This window comes from Athene noctua, chromosome Z (assembly GCF_965140245.1).
Source record: "Athene noctua chromosome Z, bAthNoc1.hap1.1, whole genome shotgun sequence".
In the NCBI taxonomy this organism is placed as follows: Eukaryota; Metazoa; Chordata; class Aves; order Strigiformes; family Strigidae; genus Athene; species Athene noctua.
In genome coordinates, this window is record NC_134077.1 from 928,640 (window position 1) to 943,936 (window position 15,297).

The window sequence follows — 15,297 nt, forward strand, 5'->3', positions numbered from 1 at the left end:
ACTCGGTGTGACAGCAACCAGCATCTGAAACAGAGCATCTCTACGGAGAGCAACGCCCAGCTGGAAATCAGATAACAAGAAAACACCCAGCTGATATTTTTTCTTGCTCAAATTGAACTTAGGAACAAGACATGTGATGGAAGAATGACTATGCTGGTTTTTAAGACGCCAGATGGCCAACTTCTAAGGAAAAACCAAAACACTTGTAGCAGTTCTTATTCTATTATTCCTCTTAAGAAGATCTGCAAGAGCATGTGGTATCCTCTTTGTCACTTCAGTCTAACAAATTCCCCAGCTGGACAGATCAGCAGGGCCCATTTAGTATCCTCACCGCTGACAAGCTACCTGGCATCCAGGCAGGCTGCTGAGAGCAAGCGGGGTCAGCTCACATTTCCCCCTCCCACGGTTCCCCCGTCCCAAACGGACGAGGCTGTGATGAGTTCCTGTTTGGTTATGTCTTTGTGCTTCTTATTTTCATAACAGCCAACACTCGTCACTGCTCGCAGCCGCCTTTCCTTTCAGTGTAACTGTTAAATGTGATGTTAGCCAAAACACTGCCCTCTGCATGACAAGGCTTTCCAGAAAAACCTCACCAGGTCTGAAACCACGAAAACAAAAAGCCACAGATACCACTGTCCCCTGACGGGGTCAAAAGCAAGGAATTCCATTATATTGGTCCTCCAAGCTAATGCAAGCTGTGTTACTTTTGCATTAGAATATTCTGGAAATAAACAATAATTTTACTCTATCGTATTACTATTATAATGAAAAAAAATTTTAAATTAAGTACAGCTATTTTAAGAGCTTAAGAAAAGCAGCTGGAGAACTTAAAAAAAAAATGAAATACTGTGATAAAGTCATTTCTATAACGTCACCACCATATTAAAAGACACAAACTTCCGATGAGTGCAGGGCAAGCTTTAACCCTGTGACTTCTTTCTTTTATCTGTACTATACAGAGTAAACACATATTTATAGCATCACCTCCTTCAACTACTGAGTACTTACACTACAAGCTGTTACATATAACAGCTTTGCCTGCACAGAGTAAAGTTACAGATGCAGTACAGCACCCGTACCAGTTGGGAAGTTAAACATTAACAACCTTTGTTACTGAATTCCCTTTGGAACTCCAGACTCCCGTGGAATGGAGCACAAGATGACTTACAATGAGAGAACAGGACTTTTAAAGAGGGAAAAATTAGAAGAAAATAATTGTTTATTAACAGAATATTTGTATATTAACACAAATCACTACATGGTATAAAAAAAAAATTGCAGAACTTGGAGGCTATCCTACTCTTAATTTTGAAAATAAATTCTGGGTCAGACATAAGAAAGATTAGAAGTTGTGTTGGTAACTTGAAGAATTAGTAAAGTAAAATTAAGGAAGTTGATTTTCAAATGGCAAAGAAGAAAAAGCCGTAATATCATCAGGTAGCTGGAAGAACAGGGACCAGCATTGATAGAAGTTCTCCCTTCATCACAACAGGAAATCTCATTAATGCAGAAGCCTTTGTTTACCTGCATCCGACTAACTTCAGAGGTTATTATCCACACTTTGAGGATGCCAGTCACCGAAACTGCGACAACAGTGTCCTCTGGGGAAACACAAACATCAGGCTGTAAGTACCAGGATGTCTTCATCTTGTTGCACCCTCGTGCATTTCTGAGTACAAAAATATACTGAAAGCACCTCAACATTCAAAGTTTACAAAACATTCCTGAAGCGCTTGCTTCAAAATCAAAGGTTTATTTGCAAAGTGACAATTCAGACACACAGATTCCACGGGTTTGGGTTTACATGGCTGAGTTAATACTCAGGGCTCAAATCAAATGTGGGGAGGGATGTGACACTGTTCTGAGTAGTGCTGTTGGACACTGCAAAGTTACTCCAGTGGAGTTACTACCTTCACAAAAACCAAAGCATCTCTGGTGCTCCTCAAACTTTATAGACATTCCTGTTCCTACCAGACAAGTATGGTGCAAGACCAAAATCCAAGGGGTAACTTCTTGATCACAATATAAAAACAATTACAAAACAAAAAAATAAAATTAAAGGCAGTATCAGGAAACAATACCGGAGTTCACTTCCAGTTATTCCAGTAACTCAGATGTTGTGGGCACAGCACCTGAGCGCAGCAAATTAACACAAACTACCAGAGCAAGAGATGTGTGGGCAGGAATCGCTCCAAACCCTGTCAGCCAACGCAGCACCCAACACGAGCCTGCTCACAGACCTCTCTGCTAAACTGTCATCGCTTCCAGAAGCTCCTCCCTCCACAGCCTTCGGGTTTTTTAATCCTATTGTGTCCTTTAATCAGCACGTTCCTCAAACACCCCTCCTACAACAGGAGCTTTGAAAACGTTATGACAGCGCCTTTTATAAAGCTACTAATCACAAGAAATACTCATAGTACATATATATCTTGTCAAAAATGACAACTTAAAAGCTTGACAAATGATCCTGGTGTATACTACACGCCACGTTAGTGGCAGGTGACAGCCCTGGCCTTTAGAGAGCTGGCAGCCCTTCCTTCAGCCTCGTGCCAGTCTGCAGGCTCGTGCTGCCCCAGCGCTCTCCAGAACTCCTTCTCAACTCTCAGGACAAAACACGTTATCGCCCGTGGGGAACACGCTTTTCTTCGAAACAGAAAAATCACTCTTCCTGGAGGAAGGTTCCTCGTCCTTCAGGTTTCAGCACAGGCACATGCTGAAGATGACAGAACTGAATCTATTTACCAGGTGAGCCCGGATCCTGCCGAGCACACACACACAGAGCAGGATTTGGGGAGATTTGGGGTTCTGTTCATGCAAAAGTACATTTTAGCCAGAGCCAAGGCTTGCATTTGATGGAACAGCAACAGAGACAATACTGTGTAGAGCTTCATCTAGCCTCTTTTTCAGGGACTAGAGACAACCGTGTATACTTTGCTTTATGGAAAGGTTAAAGCTTGCTGGGTGTTGCCCAAGACCACAAGAAGTGACATTCAAGTTCCTCGCCCGGCTCTTGAAAAAGTTGAAAACAGTGTTTCTCTTACAGGCAGGCAAAGCCATAATAAAAACAACAAAAATAATTACCTTGTGTTCTGTTGGATCGGATGATAGTCATGGAGCTGATCCAGTCAGGAGATATCTTTGATAATAAAGAATAAAGAACTTCAAGGCTGGTGGCATCCACCACAAGGATTTCTGGATAATGTCCATGGCATAATAGTCTCCCTTCACGCTGAGTCCCAACCATAAACTGATAGAACTAAATGGACATTGACAAAAGCACAGAAATTATACTCCATGTGAGACGCTGACTACTTCATTTGAAATCAAACCCCTAAATTCATAAACATATAGAATCATTCAGGCTGGAAAAGACCCTTGGGATCATTGAGCTCACCCATCAGCCTGACTCTGCAAGTTCTCCCCTACATTCTAATTATTCCCCTATATTCCCTACATTCTAATTATTCCCCTATATTCCCTACATTCTAATTATTCCCCTATATTCCCTACATTCTAATTATTCCCCTATATTCTAATGCCTCTATGTTTAAAAATTTCCCCCCTGCACTGGCGAGGGGAGCTTTCTGCAGGGGCCCTTCTCCCCATTTCGTTCCCAAGGCAGTCCTCACCCTGCACACCCAGCTGCCAGAAGCCTGCCTCAGCCTTCCCTGCTGAGGTCATCCTCACACTCCCGCCTCCCCTGGCAGTACTCCTCCAAAAATCTCCTTTCCCTCCTTCCTTTCCAGCCTCTCTCATTAATTATGATAAGTTTTTTCAAATGGGAAGCCCAGCACAGATTTCCAGCTCCAAGGCATTTGATGATACAGCATTTATGAGATACTGCAGTAGGCACAGAATGTAATTATTAAGCTTAAGTAGCAAACAGCCTTATTTTGATAACTAATCTGCAGCTATCCATGCTTTGCAATATAGAATAGGAGCTCTGAAACACAAAGTACTAACCTGTATGCCAGTGTGTGTGCAGGCGAGTTTAGTAAACTCTATGCACCTCCCATCATTCACATCCCACAGACACATCTCCCTGAAACAGAAAAGGCAGATTAAAACTATATAGAAAACATCTTTCAAAAACCATTCACAGTGGGAGAAACTTAACCACCTGAACCATTTGTTAGTGACTTTATGGACTGTATTTAGATAAATGAAAGTCAAAAATCAACTTGAATTTCCAGTCCATCTCAACCTACACAACCTCTTCTTTCTTACAAAGATAAGGGGAAACGTCCAGGCTCATACAAACAGTCAATATTAAACAAACACAAGTACCTAAGTGAGAATTCCTCATTTCTCTCACAAATGTTTCAAGCCATTACACACTGCTGCTGCACCCCCTAAGCCACGCAAAGATGAGCCTGCCCTCCCCACACCGTGAGGGTTCGGGAGGCAGCGGTGTCAGAGGGCAGTGACCATGGTGGGTTCTCGGGGCCAGGTGAGGGGGTGGGAACCTCTCCTGGGACACTTCAGCGCTTCCAAGACCAAACTGAAAGCACTGAACTAAGTCATTCTAAGTCATACGAGTAGATACTTTTCTGACTTGCCTTATGAACAAAGGCTTCCTGGATGAATTAATTAATCCAAATGAGCAGCCATTCCCACCATTTACGGGGTTTTTTTAAAAAATAATTTACCTTTAAATTTTTATATTAAGCTTCAATCAGAACAGAATCTGTCAGCTGCTTTCTCACCTTTTTCCCCTTTAGATCCAATATATAATTTCACAATGAAAACATATTTTGGTTCTAAACCCAAAAGAAAAAATGACTTAGGTCTGAAATCAGTACAAGGAAATTCTAAGTTTTGACACATTCTACTCTTAACTTCCATGTCAAAAGATTATGCATTCATATTGTTCCCCGCCTTTTCCAGGTAAAGATCTTCTTTATTTTATTTGGATACATAACAGACCTACAGCTGGCTGGCTACATTTACACGGGCAGAGGTTAAGAAATTTCTTCCTGCACCAGAGCTGATCAAATCAGCCTCAGCCTGGAGGTCCACGTTCTGGCAAACAGCCTTTTAAAAACCAAGCAAATAAACAAACAAAAAAACCCCAGACTCAAAACTTCTTTTCCCTTTTATAAGCTTGTTTTGCGTAGGAGAAAAGTCTTGTCATTCAAACAGTAAGTTCTGCAGGTGAGTGAAAGAGCCACCCTCAAGAACAGACTGATGTTCTGGGAGGGAATACCTTGGCAAATACTTTCAGGTGAAATATTTTGCCTAATGAAAGACAACTGAGTTGGGAATGTTAACTTCCCAAGCAAACTTTGACAAGATAAAGTGGAAAGGTGCGTTTTAAAAACAAATCACACACACACATACCACATTAAGTCTGAGAGTGTTCAAAGTCTCCACTAGTTTAAGAAGGATTATTATGATGTGTAATTGGAACTTTGTTCCAAAATACTGTTATTCTGGAATAAAAGTAACTGTCCCCACAAAGAGAGCTAATGCATTTTAAACCTAGACCCTCCCCTCAGTACGTAGTGTTCCCCGCTAAGACTCAGGGAAGGTGCTGGAAACCAGCAGCACTACGAGGGGCTGCCCTCGGGCAGAGGTGAGGGGCAACCAGTTGTGTTCAGTGCAGGTTCTCGGAGGAAGACAACTCACAATTGAAATGCTTGTGCCTCTACTTTGAAACTCAGAAGCTATTCCAGGCTCCTGGTAACAGCAGTAGTTACTCCAACTCCCAGAAACAAAACTAGGCTCATACTTTGGGGGAAAAAACCCCTCCTGCCTTCCAACTATCAGAACAAATCCACGGCCCAAGGCCTCGCCTTCACACGGCCAGGCAGCACATGAGTGTCGGTACAGCTCGTGGGGCTGCCCCGGGCTCAGGGCCACCTTTGGGTGCCCGGATGTCTTTGCTGTCCGGCCCTGAAGAGCTCTGGAGAATTGGTTCAGTTGCTGTCCGGCCTCGAAGAGCCCTTGAGGCGCCTGGGCAGGGGCTCCCCGCCTCTGTCAGGCTGTTTAGGCTGGGCCCCCTCCCCATCCTGCCGGTTTGGCCACGCTGGGCCAGGGCCCAGCTCCTGATGGCCACCAGTGCCCAGGGACACAGGGGAAAAGCTCTCCACAGCGGGAGGGGAACTGAATTCAGGTGGCAAAAGCTACACGTGAAACGGCAGCAGCACAAGTTATCAGCCAGCTGACAGTGCTCTCCCAGCAGAGGATGGCCCTGGCCAGTTACTAATGACCAGCCTGAGGCAGAGGATGGGAAGGAGAAGAGGTGGGGGGAAAACACCACGTGGGAATTATCAACGACAAAACTAGTTGGCCCCAGAGCTTCGGCCTGTAATTTACCAAACTGTAACTTTTAAATAAAATATACTTTGTACACTCACATTTTAGCCTAGATTTTGGGCCAATTTACTAAAAAGATACATCAAATATGACATTTTTTTTCTTTAAATAACCTGACTGCAATCCCCATTAATTTCAACAGCATGACAAATCCTTTCCCTTTCCAGCTTCTCAACAGTTGCTCTGATTAGTAAATAGAACTGCTCAAAAAATAAAAATGTATTTGCTGATGTATTTTTTTCTTAAGGATAAAAATCAAACACTGCAACAAAAATATAAATTGTTTGACAGATTTCCAAGTTTTAAAACATGTATTTCCTGCCAACAAGCTAGGCTACAACTCAAGCTTGCTTTCACTCAAGAAACAGAGAAAAAGGAGGAAAATATGGACCTACTGTCAACTGAAGTGACAAACTCAGGCAAGCAGAAAGATGACAGCAGTGCCTCGACTGAAGGAAACAACATCATGCCTCTCCTCGCCAGCCCGAACAGAAATCACTCCCAGCACTCCAGACACTGCTCTCCAAACTGCCCCCCAGACGGGAGGGAAGCAGCCCAGGACCCCGAGCACGTCCCTGCGTCCGCTCAGCCATGAGCCCAGCGCTCACACCATGCTCTGTGCCTTGCAGGGGAAAGTCCCCTCATGCGGGGTATCTATAGACGGCACAGTCAAAAAAACCCACGTGTGTAACAACCTGAGCCCTTCTCTACCCCCGATTTCCACTGTTTAACAGATCAGCATAGCGATAAATCCTCTGGAAACTCACCCGCTCTCTGAGGCACTCACTATATACTGCTTTTCACTGGAAGCAGAGGCCTTTGATAAACAAGTAATTGAGGCTGTGTGACCAAACAACAGAGCTCTGGGATTAATCTACAATCGGGGAAAGAAAACGTGAATTAAAACCAACACAGGCACCATTACTTAACCAGAATATACACATTCCAGATTTCCGTTTCATATATCAAATAAATATAGAGGTGTTCATATATATACAGACACATAGACATTTAATTAGCACAGCAGCAGATATATAATCTTGAAGGAGTTTGCACAAAATGCTGCTATAGCATGTCGAAAAAAAGTATCTAATACTGTAATGCTAATTTGTGACAAAATGCACTTTGCAAATGCACGCTCTCAATACTTTTAAATCACAAGCTGAATTTGGCATAATTTGAATGGGAAAAAAAAGAAAAAGCGTTGTACTGCAACAATAGTTCCCCCCCAATCAAGTATAGTTCACAACCTTACGTATTCATAAATAAGTTTATACAAAGCCCATACATAGATTAAAAATAAAAAAACCTGCTATTTATTTGTCCTTTCTAGAAAGAACTAGTTGCTTTCTTCCGTTTTTTCTTTTTAAATTTACCAGACATAAACATAATTTACGGGGGTAACTCAAAGACACTGAGATTTTTAGACATTCAGCATCAACTTTGCCTGAAGCCTGCTGCTTTTTTTTTTTCTCTTCAAGAACGGATTGTTCTGCTATTCCATTCCAAGAGTTTAAAACTCTCTGTACCAAGGCAAACTGTGAGATCACATTCCGAAATAGACACTTGCAGTTTTCAACTCTAGGGCAGCCACTGGCATAAAACAATTAATCATCAACCTTTATCTCTGCTGCTAGCCTTTTCTCTTTTACACTTTTCATTGGGAAAAAAATAGTTGAATAAAATAACCTTAAAAAGTTCTTTAAGTACAGTCCTCTGATGACTGGAATCCATTTTCATAAAACAACATTAAGCAGCTAAACTTGTAAGTCACAACTAGTTTAGAGCAGCTCCTGAAAAGAGGAAATAGTTACTTAAACAAATTGCTGCAGGAGCAGCAACAAAGTTCAAGAGGAAAAAGCTCTCTTTCTCATCTGCAATATCCACTGCGGGAAGCACATAGCGTCAGTCCAGGCCTCATGAGAGGGAGGAAGAGAGGACAAGCACAAAGAACTGAAGACTGGCTGTAATACTGAAGAATAAAGTCACACTGGCAACCAGATACTCACTTTAAACACAAAGAAATTAAGCTTAGACAGACTTTAGTCTTACCTCTAAATCCAGAGAGAGGTCCCAGAGACATATCTGCCCGTCGTGGCACCCCGTGACGATCATGGAGGCGTCCTCCATGAGCAGCAGGGTGGATATGCAGTGCGTGGGGGCTTTACGGCCCCACAGGACGATGGGCAGAACCAGGCTGTTTCCTGCCATTTTGCTTTCACGCCTGTCAATTTAAGCAAGAAAAGAAGTATTAGGGCTCAGTGGGTATGCCAGTCCTGCGCTTCGCATGTCCTTATCCTCATGGAAACTTCAAAAATTAGTCTGAAGTGACTTCATAAACATCTTGTACAAAGGGAACAGTCACTGCATATGCCATTCTTCAATAAATGACAGGACACAATCCCACCTCCCCTCGCATCAGGGAGCGTCGGCATATGGATTCGATCACATTCTTGAAACAGTTGCTTGGAAAATAAAGCAAACCGTGCTAGGATTATAACTTTATGATTTTGATTAATCCCACATTTTGCAAAAGGCCCTTTTCTAAGTGGCATTTCCTTGTGCACACCTGTACTTTTGCTAAAATCACTCTTTATACAGTAAATTTGAAGTAACAAGTGCTTTAAGTCCCAGGGTGCAGCAGCTATCATATGCCCGATAGTAGAGTTCATCCCTATTTGCAAATGCAATAGCCTTTAGTCAAAAATAGGCTCTGGAGGTTTCTACAGACAACCAGGCACTTCTCAAGAACACTGTTCTGTTAGAACAGCGTCATGCTGACACGGCTTTTTAAATTTCTGTTTATGTTGGAGTATCTAGTACCCTGCATTAGGTGAAATTAGAGGTGGAGAACCTTTCCAAGGTTAATGCCATTCCTTAATTCATACGCTGACTCCGATAGTTCATTCACCCTTACACACGCAGCTAGAAGAGGCTAACTGAACAATAACAGCTAACTGAAAGTCGAAACAGCCGATTTAAAAGACATGTTAGTTATTCCTGTGACCCCTGCACCACCCACAGCATCACCTGTCCTTCAAGAAAAGCTGCATTTTTATTTATTCTGCACAAAAGCTGATGGTCTCGTGTAACCCGGTCATTCTGATGCTGATGATTTTGCAACAGCTGACAGAGCAACAACTGACCAGCCAGCTACTCAGACAGAAGCTTGCTGAACTACAGTAGCACTAGATGTGCTTATTTAATATATAAAAGTACTTTTGCTCACCATGATTTGCCACCTGAACAAGATTCTGGCCACTATCCAACAAGAAATATTCAGTATTGCTATGAAGATCTTATAAATATATTGACACAAATAACATGGATAAATTGTTATAGGTCACAACGTCAAAATGCTCTTGGTGACTGGGAAATAGAGAACAACAAACACGTTTCGGTCATAACTTGAGAGAAAGACAACATCACAGAAACTGAAGTTGTAGTAATAAAAAAGTTAGGAGGATCAGCACAAGCCTTAAACACCAAAACAAACCCCTGTTTTTGTTAGCAACATTCTGGGCTTGCCAACTACTTCAGTGTTTTTATTAAGTAGGAGCCTTGAACCTGTGTTCGCTTGTACGGAGCCTGTCTAACGTATGGTCAGCTCTCTGGGGGAGGCAAGGGGGGGTGCAAGCAGCAGCTCTGGGGGCTGCCTGCCTGCCTGCACCCCCTGCCCGCACCCAGAAACACCAGAAAGTCCAGCACAGGAAAAGGAAACTAAATACAAGACTTTCTTTTGCTCTCCGGGTAACCAACTGACCTCATGATCCGTTTGGGTATACTTTTGGGCTATGTTCTGCATTTAATAAATAAAAATACCAGAACTAAAGTTGTATTTTGATTGTACTAACAACAAGTTTATACCAGACGTACATGAGATCTATTCCAGTTACTATTACTGTCTCAAAGCCAACTGAAATATAGTAAATGTAACCATCAGGCAGAGAAAGTATGTCAAGAATGACTGATGTTGTCTTAACAGTCTCTTATTCTGGATCAGAGTTGTAAGAGTTACTCCATTCCACCCCGGTAAAAGTTTGAGTTATGGAAGGTCATTGCTAGGAGCATTTTGTGATAAATGAATGGCTGAAATGGTTGTGCCAAATAAATAAATGTTTCTTATTGCGGAGGTTTATATTCTGAAGTTACCACAGCTAAACCAGAGCAGAATTTCTGATTTAGAGGACTATGAACACACCACACATGCAGAATTCACTGAATATTTTCAAAATGCCTGTTTTCCTGCCTTTCCATAGATACACACAGACTCCTCTAGCTTAAGCAGTCCAGCAATATTTGTATTTGTTCCCAGACATGTAAACCTATTTTAGAGCGCTTCTGAAGAAGGAAAAAAATTCTGAATTCTGACAGAGGAAAAACAAAGGTCATCCTGAATCTAAGTAAGGTTCAGGGCAACTCCACTTCCCCACTGCGATAAGCACAGTTCCCCTCCGTGTCCCTGTGATACTCTGACGGTTATAAGGAACTAAGGAGCAAACGGGCCGAGTCACGCTGACCCGCTGCTGCCCAACAACCCTGCCTGCCCTGTTTTCAAAGCACCAGCTCCAGATTTCCATGGCAGTTAGGGGAATTTAATCAAATCATCTCCAGTTCCACTGAAAACTAGCACGCAAGGTTTAGTGTCTCCCCTTTGAGACAAATTCAGACTCGGCAGCAATGGAGGCAACAACAGAGATCTTGCCTGCACCAACCACAAACTTGACCTTTTGATCTCACCTGACCCCGGCCATTCCCGGGGGGACGGGGACTCCCACACTTCAACCAGCGTTTTCTGCATCAAAAATACCTTCTGCTTCAAAACACTGGGTTTTACTATACTACATGGAGTTCAACATAAAGTCATCTCTCATCTATATATAAATTACAATGCAATTGCTACAGAAAAGTAGTTTGTTATTAATTTTGACAAATGCTGCCTATACTCCTCGTAGCAGCAACCTCTGCAGTCGGAGAAATCGAACATGATAGTGTGAATGGAAAAATGGGGGAAGGGAAAACAGCAAGAGCAGAACAATGAATAGCTAAGTATTACAAACTGTGACACAGCTTACAGGGCCAGCTGGGTGTACCAAGCCTCAAAGTTCTGAAAAGTGAGAATAGATTATGGTTTTTCATAAAACCTGTATCACAAACGCAGGAATTTCACTTACCATGAAGTGCCATTTTATGCCAGCTCTTCTCTTGCATCCAATTGGACCATCTTTATTAACAACCATTTATTTTAGTCAGAGTTGTTATTTAATGAATATAAAGACCAACAATCAAGCATTTAAATCTACTGCAACATACTAAAAGCTACCCTGGAATAATTAGTTGCAAAAGGTGCCTGCAAATGTAGGGTTAATTGTTATGCAATGGATCAATTGTCCTATCTGGATGATCACAATACAGCACTGTAAAAGAAATTAATTTTTTTTTTTTAAATGTGGTGATCTTGCTAAGAGCTATGATTCTAAAAATACTTAAGAGTGAAGTAACCATGAAAATATAGTGAAGAAGAGAAGTGTTGAGATGTGATACAAAAAACCCACAATCGCAAACAACAACAACAAACATCACCAAACCAAACCAAAATACCTATTTAACTCTTTTGCCACCCAACTTTTGTAACGAAGTAAGATAAAGGACACACTAGGAAAGGTGGGGAGAGACGGAAATTTCTTTGCTTTATATATATTAAAGCACTTGAGTATCAATCAAGGTACAACGCTCTTTACAAACTGTTCTTCCCTCACTACCTGCAAAAAGCTCCATTCAGCGGCTCTGCCACTGTGGACTAGAAACACAAACCTGCCCCGATTAATCCCCAAAGATGCCACCACTGCAGCCCCGCAGGTAACCCCCGGAGCACCCCCTCAGCCCAATTAGGAGACAGCCCGGTGTAGCAGGGATCTCACAAGTACTGCTTTGGCCACACTTCCCCCAAGGATTTTTTTCATTACAGTAAATGGTATTGGATCATCAGGGTCATCTATGCAGTGAATTTTAACAGATAATACAGCAATCCATCAAGAACTTCAGAGCTGAAAAAATCTAGGAGTAAAAATGCTGATAAGAAACATCAAAATCTCTTCTTATTAACTTCCTATCGCTCACAGTTCAGGGACCAAGTCACAGTATTTACATGTCACTTGATTGTTTCAGCGATGCAAACGGCTGCACTTCTGAATAAATACTGAAGCTCCCCTACCAGGGCACAAAATTGTTCCTCGAAATTTTGCGGTTAGTTTAATGCTTTTCCAAACTATTTATAAAAAAAAAAAAATCAACAGCACTATAAACACATAAACTCAATTTTCAGAGGGAATGTATAGGGTATTACAACACACAAAAGTATTAGCACATATCAGTAACCTAATATATATTGGCCATGCAAAAAAAAAAACATTAGAGAGAGCACTGAAAACATTAACAGCAAAACACTTTCTAAAGGCTCACAGATAGTCACAGTTCAAACCTTCAATCTAAGAGAAACCAAATTCTTCGAATATTTCATATCAACCCTGGGGAGAGAGAGAGAGCAAAAAGAAAAACTACCTCTTTCCTTCTAGTTTTTTATTATGGTACCGCAACGCCTTCATTAAAAACTTCGTTTTCAGAAAGCACCACAAGTTCATTTTAACAGCTGAAGAATTCAGTCTACAAAGAACAACCCTCCTCTACCTTTGGCGAACGCCAAATACACCCCCTGCAAAAACCAAAACTCACTTATTGTCTGTAAACAATCAATATTTTTTTGCATCAATGATGACAAACTACAGTAGCAAATAAACACTGTACCCTGACAAACGGTCACAAAGCAGGCAGTGAGTCATTACAGATGAAATCCCACGTTCTAGTTACGTGTTCTCTTGCTAGAATAAACTATTTTTGCAGAAAAGGGAACTGGAACTTTGAACTGGAAAATGAAGACATCAAACTGAGTAGAGATCTTCCTGCTTAATGCCCCTCTGCCTCCCCTGGAATTGTTAATTTTTTCTCAGTCACTTCCACAAGTGCCAGAGTCCCAGTTTCCTTCCCCCAAGCACCCAGTAAGAGAATGAGTTGGTGGTACGGCATGGCTGTGGGGGTGGAGGCGTGTATATAAATATATGTATGTATAAAAGCATACTTGTGGTTATTTTGCTTCCCTTCCAAATCACCTCTCTCAGACAGTAAAAACACAGATGCAGGGATGTGGCAAAAGACCTGACAATGTGGAACCTCTCTTTTTTGTCCTCCGCCCCACAACAAAGGATCTCAAGTTTGCTTTTCCCTACGGTGGGAGTTGCCATGTCAATCAGGGCATCGCTATCATTTGCGGTGCCTTCGGAACTGACTTCCACTCACTCCTTTGGAGTCACACAGCCCCTGGTCTTCAGTCCCTTCCCAAATCCTGACAGGCAGTACCCTGAACCCATACAATCTCCCATATTCCCTCTAACCACCACCAGCTCTCCGCACATCGCCCCCAGCAGATAACAGCTGCAGTGTCTTTGAGGCAGTCCAGAGTGGCAGGTATGCTTTCCTCAACGTAATGACTAGAAAAATATAAAATAAGTGTGGTTATATTTCCCAGTAATGCTGGAGCACCCCGACAGCTCTCCATGGGATCCCTCCAACACACCGACAGCTTCCCCGCCCCGGCGCAATCCTTCCTCTCCTGGTCCTGGCTACAGCTGTGCTCACACAGCCCCGCACACAAACCTCTTGGCCCCAAGGAGCTTCTCCCCCACTGGGACACCCAGGTCCTCCCCCACCAAGCTGCTGCCCAGCCACTCGTGCCCCCGGCCACGTGCCATTTCAGATGTGGGACTCGCCAGGGCCATCACCGTGCCCTTCCGACGGCACAGAGCTGGCTCCAGCCAGAGCCATCACTGCCCGGCCCCACGGACTTTTATCTTCCCCAGGAAACCCAAAGCAGAAATGGCACCGAGTACCTCGGCCCTTTGCATGCTTTTGTTACTAGGTCTGCAACATCTTCAAAATACGTCTGAGCGCGCTATGGACACATACATCTCAGTTGTGTTCTTTGTGCTTAAAGAGAAAGCGATTCTTTAAATTAGCAGATGATCCAAAAAAAATTAAAAATAATATGCTAATCTGATAAAATAGTTAAGTGACTCTTTCCACTGCACTGCTTAAGGCTGGTATTCAGGCATATTTAATAATCTATCATAAATTCCTACTTGAGTAAAGCTATTAACTGATTTCTGAAGTACAAAGCATTAAACACTGAACCAAAGACTCCCATAAACGCCTTTATCAAGCCCTATCCTCTAAACACCAATCAGCACTTTCACGACCAGTAAGCCGTGGTAAACTATTCACAGCTAACTTAGTGAACCAAATTACAATCCGAAAATTTAATAGTAATTTCAAATCAAAGTCCGATGATGAAGGTACAAGACAGATGCAAAGAAAATTTCTAAGTCAACAGTAGCTTATGGTTCAATATAATCAGGGGGATGACCAGGCAGAATAGCCACGGGTATAAAGACAAAGGTTAGGGGCACGGTCAGAGCTTTACAACCGTTTCTGTAACAGATTAAAGGGAGAGTCACGCAATTTTTCGGGTTCCTCTGCCTCATCTGTCACACAAAATAAACTTAATATGCAGCAAATGAGAATAACACCTTAACAAAAAGATTCTGCATACAAACCAGAGGACTCAAAGCCTTTATCATACGGGTTATTACCTTCTGCCACAACTCACACCTGGAAACTAACTCCAGTATTTTAAAAAATGATTAGCATTCCCATCCATCTGGTTTTAGCATATAGTTGTATCTTTCCAAGTTACAGCAACAAACAGGCAAAAAAAAAAAAAAAAAAAAAAAAAAATCCAAAAAACCTTCCTCCACCCATATACAAACCGTTCCTGTCAGGAACGTTTCATCTGCAGTTTCCTCAAGTTTTCCCACAACTTTCAGTCACAATGGGAAACTTCATTAAACCTCGGAAGCCTCCAGCTCT

The 15,297-nt window shown here is 42.3% G+C and overlaps 1 protein-coding gene across 4 annotated transcripts in view; it reads right to left on the reverse strand.

The window, feature by feature from the left end:
• WDR7 (WD repeat domain 7) overlaps positions 1–15,297 on the reverse strand; it is a 130,682-nt gene that overhangs the window by 109,039 nt on the left and 6,346 nt on the right. For 2 of the 4 annotated variants that reach the window (XM_074931473.1, XM_074931472.1), the window contains exons 1-6: positions 12,880–12,979; positions 8,371–8,542; positions 7,086–7,192; positions 3,964–4,042; positions 3,082–3,256; positions 1,525–1,601 (exon numbers count right to left, since the gene is read on the reverse strand). In XM_074931473.1, coding sequence (XP_074787574.1) covers positions 1,525–1,601; positions 3,082–3,256; positions 3,964–4,042; positions 7,086–7,192; positions 8,371–8,542; positions 12,880–12,959 — 690 coding nt within the window. In that variant the 5' untranslated portion in view covers positions 12,960–12,979. Of the gene's footprint in view, positions 1–1,524; positions 1,602–3,081; positions 3,257–3,963; positions 4,043–7,085; positions 7,193–8,370; positions 8,543–12,879; positions 12,980–15,297 lie in introns of those variants that run through there. The other 2 variants (XM_074931476.1, XM_074931474.1) reach the window with 1 other exon arrangement.